General features: G+C 39.9%; 1 protein-coding gene across 1 annotated transcript; it reads right to left on the bottom strand.

The window, feature by feature from the left end:
• Window positions 1-8,875: 8,875 nt before the first annotated feature.
• Window positions 8,876-11,908, bottom strand: LOC141016026 (sulfotransferase 2B1-like). Its single transcript, XM_073490267.1, has 6 exons — window positions 11,770-11,908; window positions 10,559-10,767; window positions 10,312-10,438; window positions 10,050-10,144; window positions 9,181-9,358; window positions 8,876-8,985 (listed from the first exon to the last, which is right to left on the bottom strand). The coding sequence occupies exons 1-6, from the start codon at window positions 11,906-11,908 to the stop codon at window positions 8,876-8,878; spliced, it is 858 nt and encodes a 285-aa protein (XP_073346368.1).
• Window positions 11,909-27,356: the final 15,448 nt, after the last annotated feature.

Raw genomic sequence — 27,356 nt, 5'->3', positions numbered from 1 at the left:
AAGTTTGAAGTCCAGTGTCACAATATGTCTAGTAAGTATTTAAAGCAAGTACTTAATATTCATTTCAACCCACTTAAGATAATTTTAGGTTGGTTGAATGCATTACATTTGCTTACTTTTGCTCAAAAACAATGAGTTTTGACTACCACTTAGCAAGTAAAGAAAAATTTGTCTAAATATCCGCAGACTTCTATTCTGGATAACCGCAGAAACTTATCTGCAGATTCCGTTTGGGTCTGCTAATAACACAGCCCATTTAGCATATCTCTTGTGAAAACATGTACCTAAGGAAATGAAACTCTGGTTAAGAATGAAACTTTGGGACTGTGAATTCTTGGATAACAGTGTGGATATTTAGGTCAACATAGTCATGTGCACATCTACAACCACACCTCTTTTGGTAATCGTATTGTTCTTCTCGCAAAACCAGAATGACTGGTCACTGAGAAGTACAGTATAATAGATAATTAAACACATGCCATTTGTTTCCTTTCTAACTACCAGTGACAACAAAGTAGATGGCAAAAATAGATAGTTGCTATTATATTCAGCCTCACATGTAAAACAGCTAACATAATGGTGATAATCAGAGATTGGCAGATTTGCCAAGTCCTCAAGTAGAAGACAAAGTAGTCATCAAATAAACTATTTAGAGTACAAAGCACCTACTGAAAAGTTACTTTAGTGAGAAACTTAAGAAAGACAAAAGAAAAAGATAAAACACTGACACACAACTGTCTTTTTAAAATTTGGATATAACTGGAATTATGTATTTATTTAGTTCAACAGATGGTCTTCATCAGGTAAAGAAGTGAACATACACCTGTATTTATTTGTGATAAAATGACAAGTTATCATTTCCTCATTAGATAACCTACCACTTCTACACCAGGACAATATTCCCAGCCTGCATCTCTGAAGTGCAATCACAAAATATTGCTTTCAGTTTGTATTCTATTATAAGAAGAAGAAGACCATCTGTGGTGGAAACATATCACAGTCATGATCACATGAAAGAAAAGTTGTTTTGTTGTGTGCATAATTTGCACACTTCTCTGTCTCTCTTCATCATGCTACACTAACGAGCATGACTATTTACATGCACACAGTTTGAAAACTATGATGGCAGAAAATACTGTGTGTGTATATCATTAAACTTATTGGCAATACACGACAGGCACACTTACTGCTGTCTGTCAGCTCAGTGGCAGCTCGGTGCTCTGATGACTTGACAACTGCAGCCTGCTGCACTGTGCTCTGTTAATTCATCTGTAAATGCTAGCGGTTAGCGCTATTTGAAAGCTATACTCCTGCTCTAGCTTTAATTAATCAATAATTAATCTAATGAATGATTTTTCTCAAACATTTAGTCAAATAAGAGTAAAAGTATGCAGCATTAAAACTACTCTGAAAAGAACAATATCATGAAAAGTTACATAAGTACATGTAACAGAGTACATGTAAAATTGATGGAGTAGAACCAGAGATAATGTCTTTTTTATTCCACACATTATTCTTCCTTGTCAAAATCTGGCACCTATATTACCCACACAATCCAACACAACCACTAACAGTTCAGTCAGAGGTTCAGGTGTGTTGTGGTAGTAACATGCATGCTAACTCAATTTATCAGATTTCGTGCAGCTCCCTCTGGAGTAATCTCTAAAAACAGATATTCTGCATATGAATGCAGAATCTGGCAAATATGTAGTCTGAGTAATACTGACCAATCACGTTTGAGCAGGCTTTGGTTGCATGCAGCTAATCAGTTGTGTGGAAAGCAATAGAGGCGGAACGCATTGGCCAAAATGTAATCTCGGAACCCATCGTCTATCCTTTGACAACGGCTTAGAAGAAGTCTTGGCCTACATATCCATTATCTTGATATCTGCTGGCTATACCCGAAGCCCCAAAACATTGGCCATTGCCCCCAAAGACTAAAACATCAGATGACTGGATTCTAAGATTGTCTCTGGAGCAACAAAAGACTTTCTACAACTATATACAAATATGTACTGTAATAAATAGTACTCCACAAGACCAAAAAAACTGATGTGCAAGGCTGCATTCAGACCAAATCTGGCGTTAAGTGGACTGGAGTGTCATGCCACGGCCCAATTGTGTGACGTCACGTTGTAAACTTTTTAACCCCGCTGATTTGCCAAAAGGAAAATCGGATCGGTTGCTCTGCTACTAGCATGCTGGTCATACTAGTCAGGGCTTGATGCTGGCTTTCCCCCCAAGGAACATGTGTGCTCCTACAATGAAAAAATTATATTTTCTACAATTTCTAATTTACGGTCATGTTATCTATGTGAAGTGCACTAGATTGATGCATTTAACTTTAAAATGTGCAAAACATTCTTCTAGGGGAGCATCTTTTTTCTGTTTCTAAACGCAGACAAAACACAAGTTATTGTTCTGGGCCCTTAACATCTTAGAGACACATGATCTATAATACAGCTACTCTGGATGACATTACTCTGGCCTCTTGCACCACAGTAAGGAACCTGTGAGTTATGTTTGATCAGGATTTGTCCTTTAACTCCCACATAAAGGACTGCCTTATTCCACCTTCAAAACATTGCAAAATCAGGAACTTCCTGTCTCAAAAAGATGCAGAGAAATTAGTCCACACTTTTGTTACCTCAAGGCTGGATTATTGTAATTCCCTTTTATCAGGCTGCACTAATAATCTGTAAAGACTCTCCAGCTGATCCAGAATGCTCCTGCATGTGTTCTGACAAGAACTCATAAGAGAGAACATATTTTTCCCATATTAGCTTCTCTGCACTGGCTTCCTGTAAAATCCAGAATTGAATTTAAAATCCTCCTCTTCACATACAAAGCCTTTAATGGCCAGGCACCAACATATCTTAAGGACCTGCTATTACCCCAGTTGGACGCTGCACTCTCAGGATGCAGGGCTACTTGTGGTTCCTAGAGTCTCCAAAAGTAGAATGGGAGGTAGAGCCTTCAGCCATCAAGCTCCTCTCCTGTGGAACCATCTTCCAGTGTGAGTTCAGGAGGCAGACACCCTTTCCATGTTTTAGAGGAGGCTTAAAACCTTCCTTTTTGATAAAGCCTACAGTTACGGCCTGCACAGGCTCTTTGCTCTCTATCTGTACACATTCATGTCTCAATAATACATGTTACTGACTTGGCTTCTTCCCTGGAGTCTCTGTGCACTCTCGTCTCACAGGTTCCCATGCATGGTGGTTTGCCCTGCTGATGCGGTCCTGCTTGACTTCTACTATCCTCATTATTATTATTATTATTATTACTATTATTATTATTATTGTTGTTATTACTACTACTACTACTATTATTATTGTTATTATTATACTTTTAGTATTATTAATATTCATATCTCAATGAGTAAAGCTGTTATTACTGCTGCGGCTACTGTATCCCCCCTCTCCTCTCCTTTCTCACCCTCCCTTCCTCAAAAGGACATTTTTTCTTGCCACTGTCGCCAATTTCTTGCTCATGGGGGAAATGTTGGGTCTCTGTAAATAAATTAATAAAAGGAGTATGGTCTAGACCTGCTCAATTTAGAAAGTGTCATGAGATGACTGCGCTTTACAAATAAAGATTGACTGATTGATCGACTGATTGATTGATTGATTGATTGATTGATTGATCTGAGGTCCACCCACCATAGTCTCATGAAATCCTGTGGGAAACACTGTTATGGCAGTACTGAAGTTGCTATTTCAAGCAGTGAAGTACTTCAGTAAAAGTAAATGTATTTAGTGTAACTGGTTAACCTGTGGCTAACAGCTAACCATGCTGACGTGCTCTCCACCTGCTAATTTCAGTGTGGATTTTCAGTTCCCTCTTGGTTCGATCAGCACAACATATTTGCGATCTCCTGCCAGCCAGCCAACTGGGACTAATGGGATAGATGAACCGGTACCACAGAACAATTCTCGTAACGTTAGGTCTCGTGCAGAGTTGCTAGTGATTGTATCTAGCACTGACACAGGGGTGTGGAGAGAGCTATAATGATCGTAACAGCATGAGATGACGTGCTTCGTTGTTCTCAGCGTAGACGGTTCAGTTTGTCATTTTCTGTCAAGCTGCCAGACTCTAACTCCAAGTTCAAGGTCTGTTTCGGTTTGTTCGACCTTCCCTTTTTTGTAGCGCATGGAGATCCCTTAATGCTGATGAGCAGATCCTGTGACTTTTTCAACAGACACCATTTGTTAATCTTCTTGTTTCTTGGTGGCTTGGACGGCATTGGTCCAGCGCAGTGATGCTTTTTTTGTCATTGTTGTTATGTGACAAAAGTGGTGGCTGCTTGGGCTGAATTTTCTTTTCATACACAGGCTCCTAATTACAATTTATAATTTGCAAACATCAATTTTTAGTCGCCAATGCAAGTGAAATGCTCGCACTGTTGAGCCATTATGCATTGTTTGTCCACAACAGATTGGAAAAGCATAGTAAACAAGAGGCAGATCATTACAGCAGGTTTTAAACTGGGAAAAAAGATTACGATAGCGATACGTTATTCAAATAAATGTTCACTGTGCTCCCTCTGTAGCATTTATCCACGCTAACTAACTTCTGACCCGTTCCACTCTACCTCTGATCTGTGGTCATGCCTCTGCCACAGTAGGTTAAACATCCTGGACATGATTGTCCTCCTCCACAGATGATTTGAACTGAATTGAATTGAATTGAATTGATTCAATGAATACACATGATACATTACGTTACACACATTGCAGTTTCAGTCATTCATTCTGCTAGTCTGATCAACAGCTTACGTGATTGGCCACCACAACGAGATGTCGGGTTGCTTTTCTCCAATAGAGTCCGTTTCAACTGTTTCACCGCTGCCGGCTGCGTTTAGTCTGGCACCCACTGCGATCCAGTCCTGAGTTTTCATCAAAACGCAGGACTGGTCTGAATGCAGCCTAAACTCTGTGGAGTTCACCTTTAATGACTAATTCTACGTTAGAATTTTACTCGGTTCTAGCTCCATTTCTCTTGAAATATTCAACAAGATGGCAATGGTGTTGGCTATTGCATTGCTTAGCTGCTGTCATAGTAAATCAAATGTTATATGCAAACATGAATTGATTCAAAGTTGGGTTGTGGCGTTTCAAGGTATGCAATGGTATGAAAACTGATGTTATTGTGACATGTACCTCTTCAGTAAATTATTCTACTGTATTACTGTTACAAAAATGTATGTATTTCAAATTCATACCAAGTTTTATGACAGTCAGGAGATAATACATTGGGAAATTATAATCAAGCATTTTTTCAACAAACCCTTCTGTTCTTTTAAGGTGTACTGTAAGCGACTTATACGAACAATTGTGTCTATCATGAAACCATGACATTTTTCAGATGGTTATCATACTGTGAAAATTGCCTCTTTGTACTACATGTAACTGTGGCCCACAGTCTCTGCAGACAGATTTTATCCAATGAGATCCACTATTCAAGAACAATGAAGCAAGGTATGGAAGAAGTGAGTGAGCACACCGGAGACAACTCTGTGCATTTGAGGGAAGAATTCCAACTGAATGGACTTCTGGTAAAAACAAGCCACCCACAACATACCTTGCAGTGATCAGTTTGTGACTATGTGGTTAGTGCATCATCTCTTCTCTCTCCTCACAGTTATGGCTCCATCTTCCAGCATTGGGGAAAGCACTAACAATGATAATGAGGACAAGAGTGCAAGAGAGTGAGATGACAGTGACAGAGTGCAGAGTCAAATATTAGACCACGGCTCCAGGAGTCACTTTGGTCCCACATTTGATAAGTAGTGACACACACAGAGGTTTCCCACTACAGGTTTCCTACACTGACGGCAGGTGGTAATGGTTTGGCTCGGCCATGTACCATATACCTGCTGGCTCCCTTGCAAACAGCTGAAATGTCACGCACTGTATATATTACTGTAACATATCGTTCTGAGCAGACAGAACACAGCTTTATGTAAAGACAGCCGTGCAAGACTAAAAAAATATGCTATGACACTGTGCAGTGAATTACAACAGAGTACCGTTTGGAAGAAAAGACGTCAGAAGAGATGGCACACAGACTTTTACCAGTCAGATGAATTTCACAACAAACCTGATACAGTTTCAGAACAACTAGCTAACAGCTGAAGACTCCTGTCAAACGTTAACATAAATTATCTGACAGGACAGCGTGTCGACAGAGAAAGTGTTACACCAACAAGTGTAGTCCACCTACATGACGTGCTAGTATTATTTTAAGGTCGAAACACAAACTACATCCGCTGTTTAGGTTCGCTACGGCCTCCAGATACCTGCTATTGTGCCAGACAGTTCCCTTTAGATGCAGCTGTCCAATGTGTGTGTTCGCCTTCATTCAACATCCTCAGTGTGCGCGCTGAGGGAGATCACCACGGCAGTGTACAGTCAACTGGGCCGTTTACTTTAGCTAGCGGATGCTGGCTAACGTTAGCAAATTATACCAGACGTGAGATATAACTTTAAATTAACCATATTAGTCCAGCAGTGACGAGTGTTAAAATGGCCATGTGCACAGTATTGGTATTTCCGGATCTTAGCATTGTTGCAGTTAAGTGTGAAATGGTACTAAAGTCAGCACGCAAACTCGCTAGATTTTCATATTGTTAGCCGCTAAGAGCGTATCCCCAGCTAGCGTCGTGGTGCATTCACACATACGAAAAATATAGGAAATGCAAAAGTCTTCGCAAGAATAATGATCAAGAACAAACATGAGTGGTGTGAACGTTTGTCATTACTAGTAATATAGGTCTAGCAATATAGAAATGTGTCTTAGCTGGACACAAACAGACAACGAGACCGTCGAGTTTACAAGTTTCACAGAGATCTAGCTGAGGATGAGTGTTGGGCGGTTTTTCTTACAGGTAGCGTGAATGCAGCATTGTGATCAAAAAAAGTGACGGCAATATTCGCAAAATTGTAACCGTATCATGAATAACATGCCTAATAATAATATTAATAAGAACAATAACAACAATGATATGATGGTAATAATAATAATAATAATGATAATAATAATAATAATAAGAAGAAGAAGAAGAAGCAGGAATCGGCATGCATATTTTAATTAAAAATACATTTGATAGCTGACACCAACAAACGCGCTTTCTAAGTAACTCTTAGTTACCGTAGGCTACTGAATATACTACGTGTATACAGTACAATTTCATATATGAATATATATACATACCAAAAAACTGTCAAAAAGCAAAACCAAACAGAAATATGTATATATATATAAATATATATATATATATATATATATATATATATATATATATATATATATATATATATATATATATATCAACATACCATAACATTATGACTTCATATAGCTATAAAGTAATAATGAAGACATTATTGTAAGCTCAGCTGTCTTAATGATTTTACACATAATAACGATTAATTGTCGGTTTTGTTGTGAAAATTGATAATATATAAGAAAAACTGAGCTGTTGTTGTTTTGGATTATTAAAAATAAACACTTCAGATCATAACCCTGGCTCCATTAGACAGCAGGGATTTTCTATTCATCCTCTGCCCAATAAAATTCCAATTTTAACTATAGAAGTGAATTTGAAAGTCTCAGCTGAACACCATTAATCGTTGTGGTGGATTACAAAGTAAATCAATTAAAGTGTCAAGGTAAACTCAGGTGGATCTTCATCTTCACTGATCTTCACTGAAATAGGAACAAATCTTTCTCAGAAATCAAAAGGTACTATTTGTTTTAGTTAAGGTGGTATTTCAGTAAATTAAATGAGTTAACCCCATTTAAATTTGGCATATTTCATTCTGTCACCGTAAACGGCATCAAAGTACTTCACTTCTGCTGCTGTTAGTTGGGTTTTCCAGTCAGTAGTGGACTGGACAGCGACTGGATTACTATGCAGTTTGGCACAGATTTCCGCTCTGCCCTGATAATAAATTTGAATAATTTCTGATTCCCTAACATTTCATCTAGTGTCTATCACCGAAATGTCTCAATGTCTAATGAATGGATTGCTCCGAAATGTTGTGCACATATTCCTGGTTCCCACAGGATGAATCTCTGACATTTCCTTTTGTGCAACCATGATGAATAAAAAAACGTAATGTATTGATTGCCATGAAATTCATGGTACAAAGAAAGAAAGAAAGAAAGAACGAAACAGCAGTTTTCCTGTGTCCTTGATTTCCACATAACAACAATGACACCTGCTGGTGATGACCATCATACTACAACTGAGTCTGGCATAGATGGCAGTGTGAGAAGGTGCACTTGTGAAGTAATGACCAAGCAAATTAATAATAATAATAATAATGATATTAAATATAATAATAATAATGAAAATAATAATGAAAATAATAATAATAATGATAATTGAAGTGGGGTTTCTGCTTAATTTATAACCAGTTTATAACCAGTCAGCCCAAAACTTTGTTAGAAAATTAGACTGATTTGCCAAAGTGATGGGAATTGGTGAATATATATGGTTATATACTTATACTTAATATACTCTAATGACCTAAAAAGGTGATTGTACATTTGATTATTATTATGATCAATATAGCAAATATATATATATATTTATATATATCTTAATCCCATATGAATGTATATTCGACATCTTGTTTTGGACTTTTGCTATTGATCTGTCTACGAGAAAGATAAAACATTCAAGGACAATAAGAGAACTTGACAGGAAGTTGTTGGTTTTAATGTAATTTCATTGTTAGATCAGATCATCTTCTGCTTCCACAGACCTCATGAACCACACAGAACATCTCAGTGAACAACAATCAACTGCATCATCTTTACAGGTTTCTGTGCATCATTGTATGGTGGAATGACTTTCTTGAGGTGTGTCTTAATCCCATGCAAATTTATATTTGACATCTTTCATTTGGTCTTTGTAAACTGCATCAAAGCACTCTGCTTCTGCCACGGTTAGTTGGTTTTTCCAGTCTCCAGTAATTCCTGAAACACAACATGCAAGATGATCATAGTGCAACTGAAGAAACGATGTGTGGCCCTATTTTCAAGTACAGATTTTATGTAATTTTCTATATTTCATAAAGATAGTGTTCTATGGCTCTACGCTCTATGCTTTTCCCAATAACAGTGGAAATGAAATAGGACTGCATACTGTACACATTATTTGGTGAAACTCACCTTTCCTCATAAATTCAGACTTAGACACGCCATTCATTTCAGGAGGAACCATAGAGAAGTTTGAGCTGTTGGTCCTCATGTTCTTGAACAGACATCGGTCTGCTATGTTCTTGATCACCTCATCGTCCAAAGGTATCTCCAAGAACTGAGCGATTCTGGACACAGAGTCCTTCAGGTCCTGCAATAAACAGAAACACACACCATCTCTTATCAGAGGATTTTATGGGTTCAGGGCTACATTTAGCCACACTGGTGGAAAGACTCTTGATGACAATGTCTGTGGGTCGGTCCATTACATTGGTTCAGGCGGAAATATATCTAACAAGTATTGCACTGAATATACAGATATATACAGCCATGTTTCCATAAAATGTCAAGCTATTCTTTTGCAAACTTTTGAAAGTTTGCAAAAAATCAAACAAATCAAAATGTGAATCTGGTGCGTTTCCATTAACTGTTTTGAGTGAATGAATTAGCTACATAAAGCTTCATTTTGTCAGAGCATGACAAGCTGTAGGCTCAGAGTTTATTCAGTAAATCTGTTTCCATCAAACATTTTGTGCATTAACTGCATCACAAAAGACAAAATCCACCTCAAGCAAGCGTACAAACTTTTTTGGGATTTTGCCGTTTCTGTACAATTTCTAATGTGATATTCATCAAAATGCTTCATGGAAACACGGCTATTGTCCCCAGAGGATAAATTGTAAAATCTTTGACCCCCCAGACCTTTTATCTAGCACCATCATCAGGACAACATTTCTGCAGTAGGATTGAGGACCCAAATGCAGACACTGAGGCAGAACAGGTCAAAGGAAAAGGACTTCACTGTTGGACAAGTGGAGAATCAGTGACATTTAAAGTCTCACCATTATCATCTCTTCATAGGAGATGTGCATCATGTGCTCTTTATCCTCAGCATTCAGCCAGCTCTTCACATGATCAAACCATGAGCCATGGAGAACTAGAAGAAAAAGAAAATCACAAACACTCCAATATCATGACTGAACATTATTGGTAATACTAGGAGGGTGACTCCATCTATCAGTGAAATGCAGTTCAGGTTACTGTCATTTACTCTATTGTGTGTTATGATAAGAAGTAAATATATTGAATGAGTTTGAGAACAACCTTTTCCATCAAGGAACTTGTGGAGAAACTCGTTCTGTGGACCTGGGTTGAGATGATAGGAGGCCTTCTCAAAATAGTGAAAGGCAGATGTGAAGACATCTTTGGGGTTTCTCATGACATTGATGACCTGGAATGATGTTGTCACATTCAGCATTAACATGGCTGTTTGTATGACACCAAAGGTAGAATGTGCATCAATGAAAAGAATGATGATAATAATCAATGACAAACTTCATGGCAGATTTACCCTTGGCTTAACTTGGAAGAAAGATGGTGGCATCATGTTGTACTGTACATGTGTAGTAAACAGTCGTGGAGACGGCCTCTCTTCAAGGTTGAGGGAAAATTTCTGGCATTCCTCCAGCCAGGGGACACGCTCCCAGTTAGGAGACTGGAGACAGGTCGGATCACCTCCACTGACTATCAGAGGGACAATCTCTTGTGACCATGTCGTACCTGAGAGCAGGACAGGAGAATTTCTTTGACTTATTAGTTTATCATTTCAGCCTCCTTCAGACTTTCAACAGAGTTCAACAGTGAATAAATCATTCCAAATCAAATTAACAAGCTAGATGTTGTACGCCTTTGTTCGTGTCCAGTATTCTTTCTTATGTTCACCTCTAGTTTAAATGGAATAAAATATAGTAATCTGGTGACTAAAAATGTACCATTGTAATGAAGTATTACGATGTTTTTAGTAATGAGTATACCAGATGTTTGATATGGTTTAGATCTACAGGTACTGAGGTAGTTTGCATTTACAGGTTTTTAGTGGAGTGCTCAGACTGCCTTGAACTCCTCCCATGAAATGCACTGCAGTTAGAAATGCACTAGTGATGGTTAAATGTTAACAACTTACTCATGAAAAGTAATGTGAAGTAACACAACATAAAGACACACAAATGTATTTTTAAAAAAATACATTGTAGTTGATGTTTAAATGTTATTCCTGAAGTACACAAACATTAGGAAAACAGTTCATATGTACATACTATGTGACTGTCCAATACATTGTTAATGCAGTTAACAGTAGTCATTTTCAACCTAGTGAATGTTGTACTTTTTACTCCATTTATTTATCTAAATGTACTCATCTTAATCTGCAAAGTAACTACACAGTAACTATGTATGCATATATAGTTACTGTGGAGTTACTATATTTATTTTTTATACAATATATATACATGCATATATATATAGTTACTGTGTAGTTACTATATATATATATATATCTATATACAGTATATATATATGAAATACCCTTTCGAACTCTGCTTCAGTCATAGTTCAGAGAGAACACTTAACAGATATCTTTACAAATTAAGAAAGTCCCCGTTAAACTGTTCTTAAGGAGATTTTTTTTTTAAGGTACTTGTACTTATTCAAGTATTTCCATTTATTTCTACTTTGGACTATATAGTATATATGCAAATTAGAGAAGTAAGGATAACTGCGTACCTGACTTGGGATATGTTGCAATGATGATATCATCTGGCCGAAAAGAAAACTCCTCAAAGTATTTCAGAGTCTCTGGGGTGTGCGTTCCATGAAGGACATAGGTCCCCTTGTACATGAAGAATAACTCTGCTTCAGTCATAGTTCAGAGAGAACACTTAGCAGATTCCCTGCAGTTAGTATCAGATGGGCACAGGCCTGTGGACTGTCGTTGACTGTCTTGTCTTTACCTTTATGTACGAACTGGCCACAGGGATCATATCAACTAGATAACTTCGGATTGGCGCACCTGCACCAGACGGAGCCGCACCAATCAGAAACTGCTACTGGAACTGGAAATGAGGGAGGAGCCCGATCCGGGGGCGGAGAGCAACTGAGCAGGAGAGGGAGACCAAAAAAGGAGACAAGGCACATACACACCATATACACACCTGGGGTCCGTTTCACAAAGCAGGTTTAGTGAAAACTCTGAGTTTGTTAACCCTGAGATGAGGGAAACTCTGAGTTTTCCGTTTCACAAAGGGAGGTAACTCAAACCAGAGAAAGAGGAGTAACTCTAGCCTGTTTCACAAAGGGAGGTAACTTAAACTCTGGGTCTGTTACTGCGGTAACTTACTCTGTGAACCTAACCTGCTCGCTGGCAGGTTTTATCAAAGAAACTCAGAGTTTCTCTCTGTCCCCGCCCTCTTTCAGCCACACACGGTATTTGATTTCCTCATTCATTCAGTCAGCAGGCGACTTTTGCCGTAGCGTTTTGCCGTCTGTTAGTTCAAAAAATCATTAGGCATTATATATATATTAAGTTAAGTTATTACTGGCATGGCGTGTCCTTTTGTTAATGATCCCGTGGATGAAGGTGCAGCATTGCTGCGCAGAGAATTAAATATTCGTCGGGAGATAATTATCAGACTGCGCATTGATGCTCTTGCATTTCCAGACAGTTATCTTTTTGAGCGGTATCGTTTCACTTCTCAGTCCATCATCTACATACACAACTTAATCCGTCCTTACATTTGCAATAATACCAACCGGAGTCATGCCCTCACATCCCAACAGATATTATGTGTTGCACTGCGTTTTTTTGCAAATGGGAGTTTTTTGTACAACGTTGGAGATGCAGAGCACCTGAGTAAGGCAACCGTTTGCAGAGCGGTCAGAAAAGTGTGCCTCGCCCTGAAACGGCCATTGCCCATATTTGTTGTTTTCCCTGGCCATAAACCTGTCAGAGCCATCAAGGAGGAGTTCCACAGGATTGCAGGTAAATGATGTAGAGATCCATTAAATGATTTTTAAATTATATTCTGTTAATGGCATTGTGCTGCAACCTCACTGGGATTATTAATTTAAATTTCTTTTAGGATTTCCCAGTGTGATTGGCTGCATAGATGGCACACACATCCCCATCACAGCGCCATCACACAATGAGGCAGATTATGTGAACAGGAAGTCCATTCACAGCATAAATGTGCAGGTACATGTGGATTGACTGTTTCAAAATGTTAAAGACTGCATCATAGTTCAACATCTGTCATTCTCTGCACTGTCAAGATTGTATGTGATGCTGGGAACATAATTTCCAATGTGGAGGCCAAGTGGCCTGGGTCTGTTCATGACTCAAGGATTTATCGCGAGTCTAACCTGAGCAACAGACTGCAACGTGGTAAGCAGCCTAAAGATTTGCACAATATGATTCACTTGTCTCCCTCCTTTAATGTACTCTAATGTATCCACTAAACATTACAGGAGAGTTTGATGGCCATCTGCTGGGTGACAGGGGTTACCCATGCCAACCTAGGCTGCTGACCCCTTACCCTGACCCTGACCCAGGCCCCCAACAGAACTTCAATCGGGCTCACTGCAGGACGAGAGCCCGGGTGGAGATGACCATAGGCCTGCTGAAAGCCCGTTTCCAGTGCCTACGTCACCTCAGGGTGACCCCTGAGAGGGCCTGTGATATTATTGCGGCATGTGTTGTTCTTCATAATATTGCCACTATTAGAGGAGAGCAACACCCTGCCCTACAAACCGAAGACCCTGATGATGACCCCATCCACCTGCCAGCTATGCAGGACGGCAGAGCAGTCAGAGACACCATATGCCATAACCACTTCAGGGACTAAGTCACCATCATCATCACCACCACCACCACCACCACCACAATAAAGACATAAAACAAATTTCATTTGGTCTTCTTTATTTCCTACAAATACAAGAACTAGTTTAGTTAGTGTTCCAATAGTTAACATCAACATATTTCACCTGTGACCATGCACCTACCTCTAACTTGTGCTCCAGTATTTCAATTTCTAAATCTGCCTTCCTGATCTGGCGGTCCAAGTATTCCATCTCTTTGTCGGTTTTTTGGATTTTTCTCAGCAGATGAACTTTGTAAATCTCTTTTACGGATAACTGGGAATACATACATGGAGGTCATTATACAGTTGCACATGAATTCCACAGAGTGAACCTCTGGTGTTTACTGAACATCCATCTCACTGTGTCAATCTGTGCAGTGGAAGTTGAGGGACCCTCCTGCTGCTGCCCAGACATGCCCTGTTAAAAAGGATGAGAATTTGTTAATACTTAAGCATATAGCTAAATGTCACACTATATTCCACCAGAATGTTGAGAAATGTAAATGAGAAGAGAACTATCAGTAACATATCAAGATGTTACCTCTATAGGCCTTTCTGGATCCCCCTCTGTAAAGGCAGCAGACAGAGTTTCCTCATGCTCCTCATCCTAGATGAGTGATATGTTTCAGTATACTTAAACTACCATTTGGTAAAATCTTTGGAGTATTGCCTACTTACAGTTACAGGGTCTGTTGTGGCGTGAGGGGGCTCCACCAGGTAAATGGCACCATCAGAATCTGTTGGGACAAAAAGACATGAAAGGGAAATAAATATATTTATGAATAGGCTTTAAAAAAGATAGGTCTAGGCATTCATTTTATAGGTCTTACATTTTATAAAGGCACTTGTGTCTTGGGGGGTGAGCTCAGAGGATGAGCTCCCTCCAGGGATTCCCTCAGCCACTGGCCTTCCAAAATTCTGGCTTAGGACCAGCTCCTCTGCCTCCGTTAGAGGTGGCGGTGCTGGGCCACCACCCGTTTTGCGTGCATCTGCCTTTTTTCTGTTGGCTGAGTAGAAGTCTGTGTTAGTTTAAATAGGCCTAATTACTTAACAGAAAATGATACAGATCAGAAGACATTTAAAACAGTGTGAAAACAGCATTTGTTGGGGATAAAACAACTGCACAGTCAAACAGCCACTTAATATTTACTTTCAATATAAAACATGATCAAAATGAGGTACCTCCATAAGATTATGCCGAGGTCTTACCTGTTTGAACAATGTTTTTATATTTCATCTTCAGCTGCTGCCAAGTGCGCTTCTCCCCCGCGGGATTGCACCTAAATTAAATAAATTAATAGGTTACCATTCAAGCAGTGTTCCCCTGTAATATTATCGTGATTGCAAAGGACTACATTTAAACTTACGCATTGACCCGAGCAGCAATGTTCTCCCACGCCGTCTCCCTCTGTTTTGCAGCTGCAGCGGTGTTGCACTTCTTCCTAAAAATGTGTTCAAACTCGCCATATGAGCGCGTTAAGATGTCCAGTTCAAGTGGCGTGAAAAACGCGGCCCTCCGCTTCTCTGTTGCCATGGTGACTCGTCGAAACGGGGCTCCATTAATGCTGTCTTTTTATAGTTGTGGTGCACGCGCTTAACTCCGGGTCAAACAACTCTGAGTTGATCAACTCAACTCAAATCAGCTGTTGTGGAACCGAAAACTCAGAGTTTCCTAACTCAGAGTAGATCAACTCAGAGTTTAGGGTTAGACTCAGAGTTTGTTGAACCTGCTTTGTGAAACGGACCCCTGCAGGGCCGTAACAATATATATATGAAATACTCTTTCAAAGTATTTCAGAGCCTCTGGAGTGTGCCATCCTCGCAGGGCATAGATCCCCTTGTACACGAAGAATAACTCTGCTTCAGTCATAGTTCTGAGAGAACACTTAGCAGATTCCCTGTAGTTAGTATCAGATAGGCACAGGCCTGTGGACTGTTGTTGACTGTCTTGTCTTTACCTTCATAGGGATTTCTGTCACTCAAAAAATGTATGTCAATACATATGTAAATTTGTGGGCCTAAGGGCCTCATTTTCATTACCAGATCAGTCAGTGTAGAAAGGAGAAAGAGGATGACGCTTCACAAGGACACATTAACACACAAGGACGCACATTGAGAAAGTCTGATGTTAATCATTTGATGTCAGGAACGTTTAAACCATGAGATAAGACCGGATCAAAGGTATGATCTTTTGAGTGAGTTGGTCCACACAGAGCATGTGCTAAATGAAAAGACTATGAAGTTTAAAAACTCCAGATCCAGCGGGTCCACAGGGTTGTCTCGGATATCAAAGCCTTAATAACCGCAATACAGAATACTATGAGGTTAGACAGTGGCGCTGGCTGCTAGGTCTAGAAATCCTTCTCAGAAACTACTCAAGTATGTGACACAGGCAGCTGATTTGTATTCATAGTTGAGAATGTGTGCTTCATTATAATTTGATGGAAATCATTACTTCAAGAAAAGCAATGGATAGTCACAATAACGTGGACGATGAATAATCTTTTTCATTTAGTATTTTGTAAATTGTTTATGTTACAACCATCCCTGGCATGCGTAACAATGGTGCATGTATACTGCATTGTTCATTTTGGCAGCTATTTTAGTCTTAGTCCTAACCTGTAGATGAAAACGCTTCATCAGTTCTGTCACATTTTAGTCATCTTAATCCTTCATAGTTTTAGTCTAGTTTTAACATTCTAGTCAAGTTTTAGTCAACAACAAGTCATACGTGATGCACATTTACACACATTTCTCTTTATGTTTTACTTGAACAGGTAAGTATATGAAAAAGAAATTCATTTGTCTGACCCAAACGTTGACTTGTTCCTGACAGGTTATAATGTCAACTGTAAAGCCCTGCATGTTTACTCACAAGCTTTGAAGCCAACGAACTAATGTTAGCTAACACATTAACCTCGCTCATGTTAGCCTGCAGCCAAACAGTTATCTTTCTGTGCACTCTCTTTCTTTCTTTACCTCCCTCCCTCTCGTTCTCCCTCCTACTTTTTGTCTCTTTCAGCAGGGGTAAAGGAAAATAACATCATCATATTAGTTGATAAATATCAAAGGCAAATTCCATGTAAACAGACTGAACAGGTAGGACTTTTTTTTTTAAGTATTTTTTTTGGCCTTTTTATAGCTTTATTGATAGGACAGCTTCAGAGATGACAGGAAACATTCTATTGATCAAACTGGCTTTGTCCCTAATAGATTTTCATTTTTTAATGTCAGAAGATTGATGAATATAATGTATCATAGGTATAGTAAGGGCTTGAGGGTGGCTGCCCTCTGTCTAGATGCGGAAAAGGCATTTGATCAAGTGGAATGGGCATATATGGTAAAGGCCTTGGAGGAGTTTGGATTTGGTAGTCAATTTGTATGGATTACAATGTTATATGCTCACCCATCTTCCTCCATTCTCACAAATCAAGAAAGATCAGTGTCGTTCCGATTACATCGAGGTACGCGCCAGGGCTGCCCCCTTAGCCCATTGCTCTTCACCATTGCTATTGAGCCTCTTGCCATTAGTATCAGGAATCACCCTTCTATTGAACCCATCCGGCTGGGTAATGTGGATCATCATATTTCCCTATATGCGGACGATGTTGTTCTTTTCATATCACAACCAGAGAAATCAGTTCCTGCTTTGTTGGATCTTATTAGAACATTTGGGGAAGTTTCAGGATACACAATTAACTGGCAGAAGAGTGAATTCATGTCACTGGGTGCCGATCTCAACACTGAATTTCTGCATAATCTCCTGTTCAAAATTACAGACAGGCTAAAGTATCTTGGTGTAGTTTTGCCAAAAGACCCTATACTAGTCTTTCAGCTGAACTTTCTTGAGAAAGTGGAGAAACTGAAGAGGGACATTGAAAAATGGAGGACTCTTCCTCTTTCTATGCTGGGTCGAATAAATGCTATTAAAATGTTTCCCTGCCGAAGTTCTTGTATCTTTTTCAAAATTTACCTATTTTTTTGGCACAACCTTTTTTCAAATCTTTGGATTTGATAGTTCTGCCTTTTATTTGGGGCTTTAAAGCTCACAGAATTTCAAAAACTCATTTACATAAACCAGGGGAAATGGGTGGGTTAGGACTACCATATTTCCTGCATTACTACTGGGCAGCAAATGCTAGAGCCCTTGTCTATTGGCAGGAAGGATATAATATGGAGGTATTTGCCAAGACTCCCCCCTGGGTTGCCATCGAAATGAGTGATGTCAAAAACAGTTCTCTTCCAGCACTTCTATTCTCAACACCCAGATCTCCTGCAACTGTTAAGATGGATAATATGATCATTTTCAATTGCTTAAAAATATGGCAGCAAATTAGGAAGGGCTGCAGACTACCAGACACTTCTATCCATGCCCCTGTATATCACAACCATGCATTCTCTCCATCCCTCTCTGACGGGTCCTTTAACAGTTGGAGGCTAAAAGGTTTAGTCACTCTGAAAGATCTGTTTATTAATAAACAATTTGCCACATTTGCTCAGTTGAAAAGCAAGTTTTGTCTTCCTACAACACATTTTTTCCGATATTTGCAGATTAAGAATTATGTCCGTCAATGTGTGCCTAACTTTGAGTCCCTTCCGGAAGATAAAATGATTTATAAGCTTTTGCTGGGTCCACCTGAATCTAAAAAATTGGTGTCTGGCTTTGTAAATATATTCTTTGAACAAACGGTTTATGCTACACACTCATTGAAAAACTCCTGGGAGGAGGAGCTGGGAATGCAGATTGGAGATGATGTTTGGAAGGAGGGCCTTGGTAGGGCCCGATCTTGCTCTATTAACACCAGGCACCAGTTAATCCAATTCAAGGAGATGCACAGGCTTCACTACTCAAAAACCAAACTGCACAGAATTTTTCCCACTATTTCCTCTCTATGTGACTGATGTAAATCTGCAGAGGGCTCTCTGACTCACCTCTTTTGGACATGTCCGAAACTGTTTAACTTTTGGTGTAACATATTTAAGTGGTTTTCTGACATGTACAGCTGTGTGTTTGATCCTGACCCAATGATTGCATTATTTGGGGTTTCTCCTTCTCTACTTAAACATAGAGTTTCGGTGCAAAGCACAATTATGTACGGAATGGTAATCGCAAAGAAAATAATTTTAAAACTCTGCAAGTCAGATACTGTGCCTCAGTTTAAGATCTGGTTAAGTGAGCTCATTGGTATATTGCATATGGAGAAGGTTCGATATGGCATGATGGACAATCTTAATAAATTTTCGGATATATGGCAGCCATTTCTGGCTCACCTTGATAAATATAATACTGATCTTGATTAGCAAGGGAGTTCATAGAGTGCCATCCACCTTTATCATCTCTGTTTAATACTTGTGCTAAGATTCTAGTGTCAGTGATGCAGCAGTGTACTTAATTTTTGTTTTTAAATATGCCCTGTTTTGTTTTTGTTTTTTTGTTTTGTTTTTTTTGTTTATTTTCTCTAAAATACATTTTAATCTGTACAAATAGATTTTCCTGACAATTTATTTAAAATCAAACTTCAATTCATGCAATTGTTGCATTTCTGACTCCATAAACAACCTTTTCCAAGTGGAACGTGAAAGATTTGTTTTGAAGAGCTGACACATTGCCAAACATGTGTTGTTTAGTATTTCTGGTTTTAAACCATTTCTCACAAGATTAAAGGAGCAGTGTGTAGTTTTGTTGAAGAAATGTTAAAGCTTGGGTAGGTAATTCTGTTCAAAAGCATTTTCTATCATATCTGTGTAACATTTCTTAACATCCTGAAGCAGTCGAAGACCTGAAGACGGACTCCATGGTAGCTGTGTCTCTGTTGGTCAGCAGGTTGTAGCTTATGTTAGCTAGCTAGCTATATCTGTGAATATAGTTTGCATTGTATTTGTGAGCCGATGTTGTTAGATGGTACTTATGTGACGTCATTCATATCGACTTTGAACTGGACATTTTACAAATGTGCTGATTTTGCTTATTTCTGTGTCCTATTGTTATGAGAGTTATGCATCAACTTCCAGCCTTGAAGCGTCAGTTCACAACAGAACCATGCCCTCATGTTTCCACTGATTCTGCAGTCTCTCTCTGACAGGTGAGTGTAACTTGATGCTGGCAGCAACATGGATCAGACCACTGTTATTCATGTAACATGTGCCTTTGATGGATACATTTCATATATGCATGTGTCCTTCTTTCATATCATGTTGGTTTGCTTCATGTGCAAGAATGTGCTCCTTAGCAGGGATACAATACAAAAAGAAATGGCATCATTTCATTAGCTGCACCAGGAAAATGCTTCAAGTACTGGTCCTAACAGTCACATGTTAGCCTACTGCTTGAGACTATTGGATATTAGTAAGACATTTTTTTAAGAAAATAGACTTTGCAATGACTGACTTTGCATTTCAGTTCATGATCTGACTGTCAGCTGACCACAGTAGAATGTGGGAAACACAGAATGCACCTGACAATCCCTATAAATGATCACTTGCCACCCATCACATAAGCTTCCCATCACCCACCTCACTCCAGACTTCATTTTGTTTTACATAGCAGAATCACTAACATTTTTATGCCCCATAAACACATTTAGATGTAACTTTATGTCCTGTAAACACAGTAGTTCTCCATCCTTATCATCCAGTTTTCTGTAATTATAATTTTTGCAGAGATGATGGAACTCCTTTCTCTCAGGCCAAGTACTCCAAGGTGTACAACAAGAAGTCCAGCAAGTAGAGCTTGTACACACTACTGTCAAAATGCATAGAAAAAACAATGAGAATGTGAAACTATGTAAATTACTCTGAAAGTGACATTTTGCTAACCCCCTAAAAAAGTAGAATTGGTACGAACGACAAATAAATAGTGTCAGGCAGAGTTCCAGCACTCGATGTGATTGCTCCAAACGTAGTCCTTGAATTCTGGCCTGTAAAGCAACAGATGAGCAACATGATTAGATAATTTTATGGAACAGAGCTCGACTGTTCTCAGCATACTGTGAACATATACACTTTCAATGGTCAATACCTTAGACATTCCTGGACAAACTGTACAGATGTCCCAGTTGATATAACATTATTTTGACGTACCAGCCCTTTATCTTTACATTTTTCTACTTACTGTGTTTATTGTTATGTGCCAAAACACAAATTCAAATGGTGAAAAACTACTTGGCAAAAAGTGTGATTCTGATTAGGGTGCTTGTGTGCTCCAAGTTACATGCCTGGTCAATATACTGTACAAACACAAGTAGTTTAGCTGTAGTGTGGTGGTGTTTATCAGAAAAAAGCACAGTAATGTTCTACTTTAGATGCTGACCTGCTCATGTGCAATCGTTTGAGCTTAAAGATCTTTTACTCGACGTATGAACATCTGCTCCTTGACCTGTCGCACTCCCATGTCCACGGCCTCTGCCTCCACTTCCTCGGACACTGCTGGTTGTCCTCCTGTCGTCCTCTCTGATGTGATGATGTGCTTCGCTCTGGCATGTCTTCAGAGTCAACAATGCTCTCATTGTGGAAGCTCTAACATGCAAAACATTGTATCATCATGAGTCCAATACAATATTCATGTTCGTCTGTGAATCACTGAGGATAACAAAAAAAAAACGTGTAGCAGGCCCACCACTAATCTTGATGTTTTAGCTTTGCCATTTCTAATGTTACCATAGCCAGCTGCTGCTAGCTAACCAGCAACGAGTTACAACATCAAAATACACTTTCAAAATGTCTGAATGCTAACAAAGCTAGCTTGAAAGCTATCAGTAGCCTACTAGCAATGGCTATGTTAGTTGTTTACGTTTAATATGATAATATTAGGTGTTTACTTACAGGTGAATGAGACATGAGGTAGCTACTTGTAGTTATTTGTTGTGATGAAAACGATGCACTGGTATTCCTCTTCCCACCGCTCATGGCGGCTCGGACTCCGACGGTGGTATTCGGCAGTTGTCGGACAGTGCATGTTCATGGTTTGGGGGGAGCGGCTTTGGAGAGAGGCCTGAGTGCAGGGGCCGGAGTTTACTGGCTGGATACTTTCAAATCTAGCCTGGGTTTAACGGTTTTTTCCAACTTACCAACACCAGCTTTAAATACATCAGCTAACATCAGTTTTAGCTTCTTCAACAGGCCAACATCAGTATTAGCTTCTTCAATAGGCCAACATCAGTGTTAGCTTCTCCAACAGGCTAACATTAGTGTTAGCTTCTCCAACAGTTCAGCAGCGCCAGGTGAGTGATTGGCAAAGCTGGCAGTTGTTTACTAATCACGGCCTCCCTTTAAATCCAGTAGTGTGATGGACCTCAGATGGGAGGGTTACACCCCGCCTTTCCGAAACCCTGCTGTTCCGAAAATAGACTTCCATTCTTCGTAATGGCGTGGTTTCCCATTTTTTCTAAAGACCCCGCTATTCCGAAAAGGCTATTGGGGAACCCCTGACCCCAACCCTAACCCTATTGGGAAGTAATTGCAACTTGAAAGTCAGATTCGGAACAGCTGTGTTTCGGAGTGGAGTGTTTCGGAACGGAGGGGTTTCGCAATGGAGGTGTTTCGGAATGGAAGGCCGTCCCCAGATGGGAGATGCACGGGAGAGCAGCTGGGAGAAGCTGCAGACGGAGACACGTGAGCTGCGACCGGACCCTTTTTGTTATATTGTTTTATGTTGAGTGTTTGAGCTGAATAAAGACGGGCTTAAATCCAGAACTGTGTGTGTGGTTCCTGCCGAGATTACCCACGGTAGCACTTGAAAGGCTACAGGCTTTGCCTGAAGTTATGACCTGATGGTGCGACACATAATAATGTAAATGTTTATCTTTTAGTCAAAACCTGAGCTAGTTCCTGTTCTATTTCAACCAGTGAATTTTTTTAATTCTATGACATTAAAACTGAGAATATTTTGAGGAATGTGATGATTGTTAATTTAATAAAAGCTAAATTGTTCCATCAGTTTTCTTTTACTACTTTTTGTATGTTAGAAGACCTTTAAAAAATCAAAAGACGTGTCTTTCCAGAAGGACATGTGTCTTCTGTCCCTGTTCCTCTGAACGATGCTCTTCAGATCGGATCACCTCTGTGGATGTTAAAGATTTTTCTTCTATCTGTCTTGAAAAACACACAAAAAGACAGACTGCGGCCTACAGAGGCCAACGTTCCCTCAGTCCAGGCCTTCATTTGCTGGTGCCAGCAGACTTGGAGACAGGCCCGCTCCATCCTCCTGTGCTGCTTTCTCCAGGATCCAACCTATGAAAGTCCTCCTGATCTGATCTTGTGACTCTCCAGGATATAACTTGAGTAAGACAGAATGAAATCATTCACAAACAAACTGTTTTCAGCAACATCAGTTTCACAAAGACTTTGTGGGCCCATGTAGTGATCTCCTTTATACAATCATGTGTTTTACAAAGTGGTGAGCTTGCGACTGACTGACCCTTTTGAGGATGCCCCTGTCATACCCAATCATGAACTTGCAACAAGAAGAGGTAATGGCGGAGAGGAAACATGGTCCAAAGCATGGCTTAATTTCATGAAGAAAGATATCAACAGTTCTAGTATAAAGGTGGAAACAGCAGAAATATGCTGAAACATCTTTCCACCCAGAATAAGCTTATAATTCCAGGAACGCCATGTTTTAGACTCTGAATACTCGAGTGCTGAGGCTTCCCGACAGAGCAACACTTCTGTTACAGAGAGTAAACATCCTGTTAGATTAACATAGGCACACACACAGGCAGGTTCAGCACGACATAGAAAACAAATTAAATTGTACACACATTCTGTCATTTCATAGTTTTATTTAACTAAGAACCAGTTCCAAATGAAACTGTTTAAACGGTTGAGTATTTGCACACCTGGGTCACATGTGTGCCTTTTTTCTGCTGTGTCCACACTGTGTTCAGAGATGATGAAACAGTTGTGTTGACACTGAAAAGGCCTCATTTTTTCTACACGGAAAACTGATCAGGAATGAATAAGGGAATCAATAATGGCACTGATATCAACAAAATCTAATCGATTCCCATCCCCGGTCTTTGTGCTGTATTCAGTTGAGTATATGTCAGAAAGAATGAGCAAATGATCACATTTATGTTTCACACAACTTCTGTTGGAATCAGGGTTTTACATCTGCGGAATGAACTGTGTTATTTTCCAATTAGTGAGCAAGTCAGCCTGCTGACTGAGGGGGTGTAAACAGGCCAAGCACAAAAAGAAGAAGGAGGACAAGAAGAAGACCAAACCTCTGGAGCCAAATATTTCACAAAGGCATGGAGATGATCTTTGCTGTGACACTTACGGTGTGTCTGGGCCTTTTGATGGAAGACAGAATGCCTGCAGGAAACCTGAAAGGAGGACTACTTCCTAGGGGGTGGATTTCTGAATCAGGCACCACACTTTACAGAACGGTGGCAGGTATGATGTGGTGGGTGTGGGCGTCCTCCCCCAGATAATGTATTAGACACTTCATTTCCTACATTCTGGTGATATTTCTATGTAAATAACAACAGAACCAACCTAACAGCAAAGCCCATATACAGTATGTTCCTCTGAAAAAAAGTCTATCATTATTCTTCCGTCATGTTCTTTGGACTTCAACTCCCTCCACATTTTTAAAAGTAGACACTTAGGCCTAGTCCACACGTACATGCATATTTTTAGAAATGCATTTTTTACATCGCAGACTCGTGACACGAAGGGGCCCCTTCGCTCCCAAATTACAGTCACTCAGACTCTCTACCATCTACTAGTGCACATTAAAACTGAGACAGAGTGAAGGACACCAACTGACGGACATTAAATCGCCTCTGTACTGTCCCCTGTCTTCACACTGACCTCCATCGGTCTCAGAGGCTGAGTTCAGTCGCAGTCTGCTGTCCAGACATCTTCACTGGCAGACTGCTGAGCGCTGTCTCTGGCCTTGTAACCACCAACACTCCCCGGTTGCTCAGAACCAGTCTGCTATAGGGTAAGGTGACCAGATTTCTGAAATGAAAATCGGGGACATTTTCAGCACGTTGGTCAAAATTCAAATGTTATCATTATGAAATATATAACAGGGGCAATTACATGTTAATGTATTTTATTAAAATTTTATTATTTATTTAATTTTTGCACTTTTCAAACACAAAAGCTCTATGGTTTCTGCTCCTAAATGTCTGGATCCATGAACTCAGCTGGTTCAGCAGGTCCACCACAGTCCTCTCCCTCAGTAGCCTCAGCCTCCATGGCCTGGATGGAATAACAGCAGAGGAGAACATAAGCAAAACTGAAAGAACAGATGCAATAGTAAGTGAAGTTTGTTTCTTAACAAAGAAATAACATCAGATTTGATAACATACTTTTATAATTTAGTCATTGTGCTCCTTTATTTTCTTATCTGCTCAATGTAATTGCCTGTTTGAAATGTGCTATATCAGAGGTTCCTAAACCTTTCAGACCACATACCACTATGTGTCAAACCAAATTTCCAAAGTGCCACTTTTTTAACCCATGCAACAGCATCAGCAGGGCTAAACAACATGACCAAAATGCTACTGTAATAAAATTAAAGAAAAGCCTTCATTTATAAAGTGCACTCACAAATGTCACTCCTCAAGGGGACAGACTGAATATTACATTCACAGTTCCAGTCCTGAAATTGGGCTCATGCATTATCTGTTTCTCCTTCTCCTCTTCTCTCTCACTTTATCTCTGTCTCTCACTCTTGCTCATTCCCTCTTTCACTGCCTCATACCTGACTTGCATATTTCTCAGAAGAATGTATTTTCCTCTGGATGGCTCTGTCTTTGGCCAGAATCTCCATGAACTTCTCACAAGGGAGATTGATGTTTGTCTTCACAATAAGCATGGCCTTGACAGAAGGCACAGTGAACCTCTTTCTGCTGTCTGTCCATATATCATTCATTTGGGAGAACACCCTCTCTACTGGTGCATTACTTCCAGGTAAGCACATGACAACAGACACTAATCTAGACAGGTTAGTGTGTGGGATGTCATTTTCTTTGAAGTGGGTGAATACTATGCTCCATCTCTGACTGAGTGGTGTCTCAGATCCCTTCCATTCATTGAGTGATTCCCCTTTTAGGAACTCTTGCAGGGCAGAAACCTCATCAAACAAATCATCTTCTTTGATGGACACATTGGGGCATTTTTCCTGCAGTGTGGCTGTTGCCCTCTGGATCTCTTCATGCTGAGGTTTCTTTTTTAGAAGGAGACAGTGTAAGTTGTTTAAGCTGTCTGTGTGCTTTCCCCAAGCTTGCAAGTAGCTCACAGCCATTGTAAAAAAAGAATTTGATATTTTGAGAAATTTTTCTCTAGTGATTTCTGCATTTTCCACAAGTTCCCTCAGAAGTCCTCTGGCCAGAACTGGAATGAAGCTGTCATCACGTCTTGCTGTCAGTTTTACCTCCAAGTCTTTCAGGATTGCAGCTGACTCCACAGCACAACGGTCCTGGCCTTCAAGCTTCCTAGTCGTGTCACTGAATACGGTCAGGTTTCAATGGGCAAAGGTCAGCCACAGTTCAGTCAGTGGATCTTCAAACATTCTTTTCAAGACAACAGGGCGTTTTTCTTCAGAAAGGAAAAAGGCTTTCGGTGGTGCATACATTTTCAGCACTCTCTCAAGACTCTCTCAAGAGTGCTGAAGACTCAGCAGTCTCTCATGGACAGCCAGCGCACATTGCTGTGTCCTAAGATGTTGTGATACTCTTGGCCAACAAACTTACAAAAGCTCTTCAGTCTTTCCACTCTAACAGTGAAAATATGAAAATATCTTTGTGAGCAGGTACTCAATCAATGGGACCGAGATCCAAAGCTGTTCTGGTTGCATTATGGATGATGTGGGCAGGACAACCCAGGCCAATCACCTCCCGCTGCAGAGCACTTTTCACTTTGGTGTGGACATTGACTCTCCCTGCCCTATTCAGCCCTCCAAAGTTGGTGTTTGTGTTGTCAGCAGAGAATGCCACTACTTTATTTTCCAGTGAGAATTTTTGGATTACCACCATGATGTCAGCTGCAAGTTCCTCAGCCTTCTCTCCTTTGAGTTCAACAAAATCGAGCAGTTTCATTTCTATAGACATGCTGCCATCATTACCTTTGCAATACCTGACCATTATTGGCAGCAGCTTCACATGTCCATGATTGGATGAATCAATAGACAGGGACACAAATTCAACCTAGTCTAGGTCCTGCGTTACCATAGCGGTTGCCCATGGTGCAAACACGTTATTGACTATGGTTTGACCTTTGGTCCGAGCACATGAAAACTTTGGCTCGTGAAGCTTTTTTGTCAGCTATGCTGTGCAGTCCATAGACCGGAAACTATGATTGTGTCTCATAGTGTGGTACGCCAAGATGCCCTCCTGCACAGCTAAGTCATACTCCTTTTGGGAAGGTGCTGACTTCTTGTAAAATATGGTGATGGATGGTGTACCAGCATAGGCAATCATAGCGTTTTTATGCTTTTTTGCA

Source organism: Pagrus major, chromosome 20, assembly GCF_040436345.1.
Source record: "Pagrus major chromosome 20, Pma_NU_1.0".
Classification (NCBI taxonomy): Eukaryota; Metazoa; Chordata; class Actinopteri; order Spariformes; family Sparidae; genus Pagrus; species Pagrus major.
This window is presented reverse-complemented; position numbering and strand designations above follow the sequence as displayed.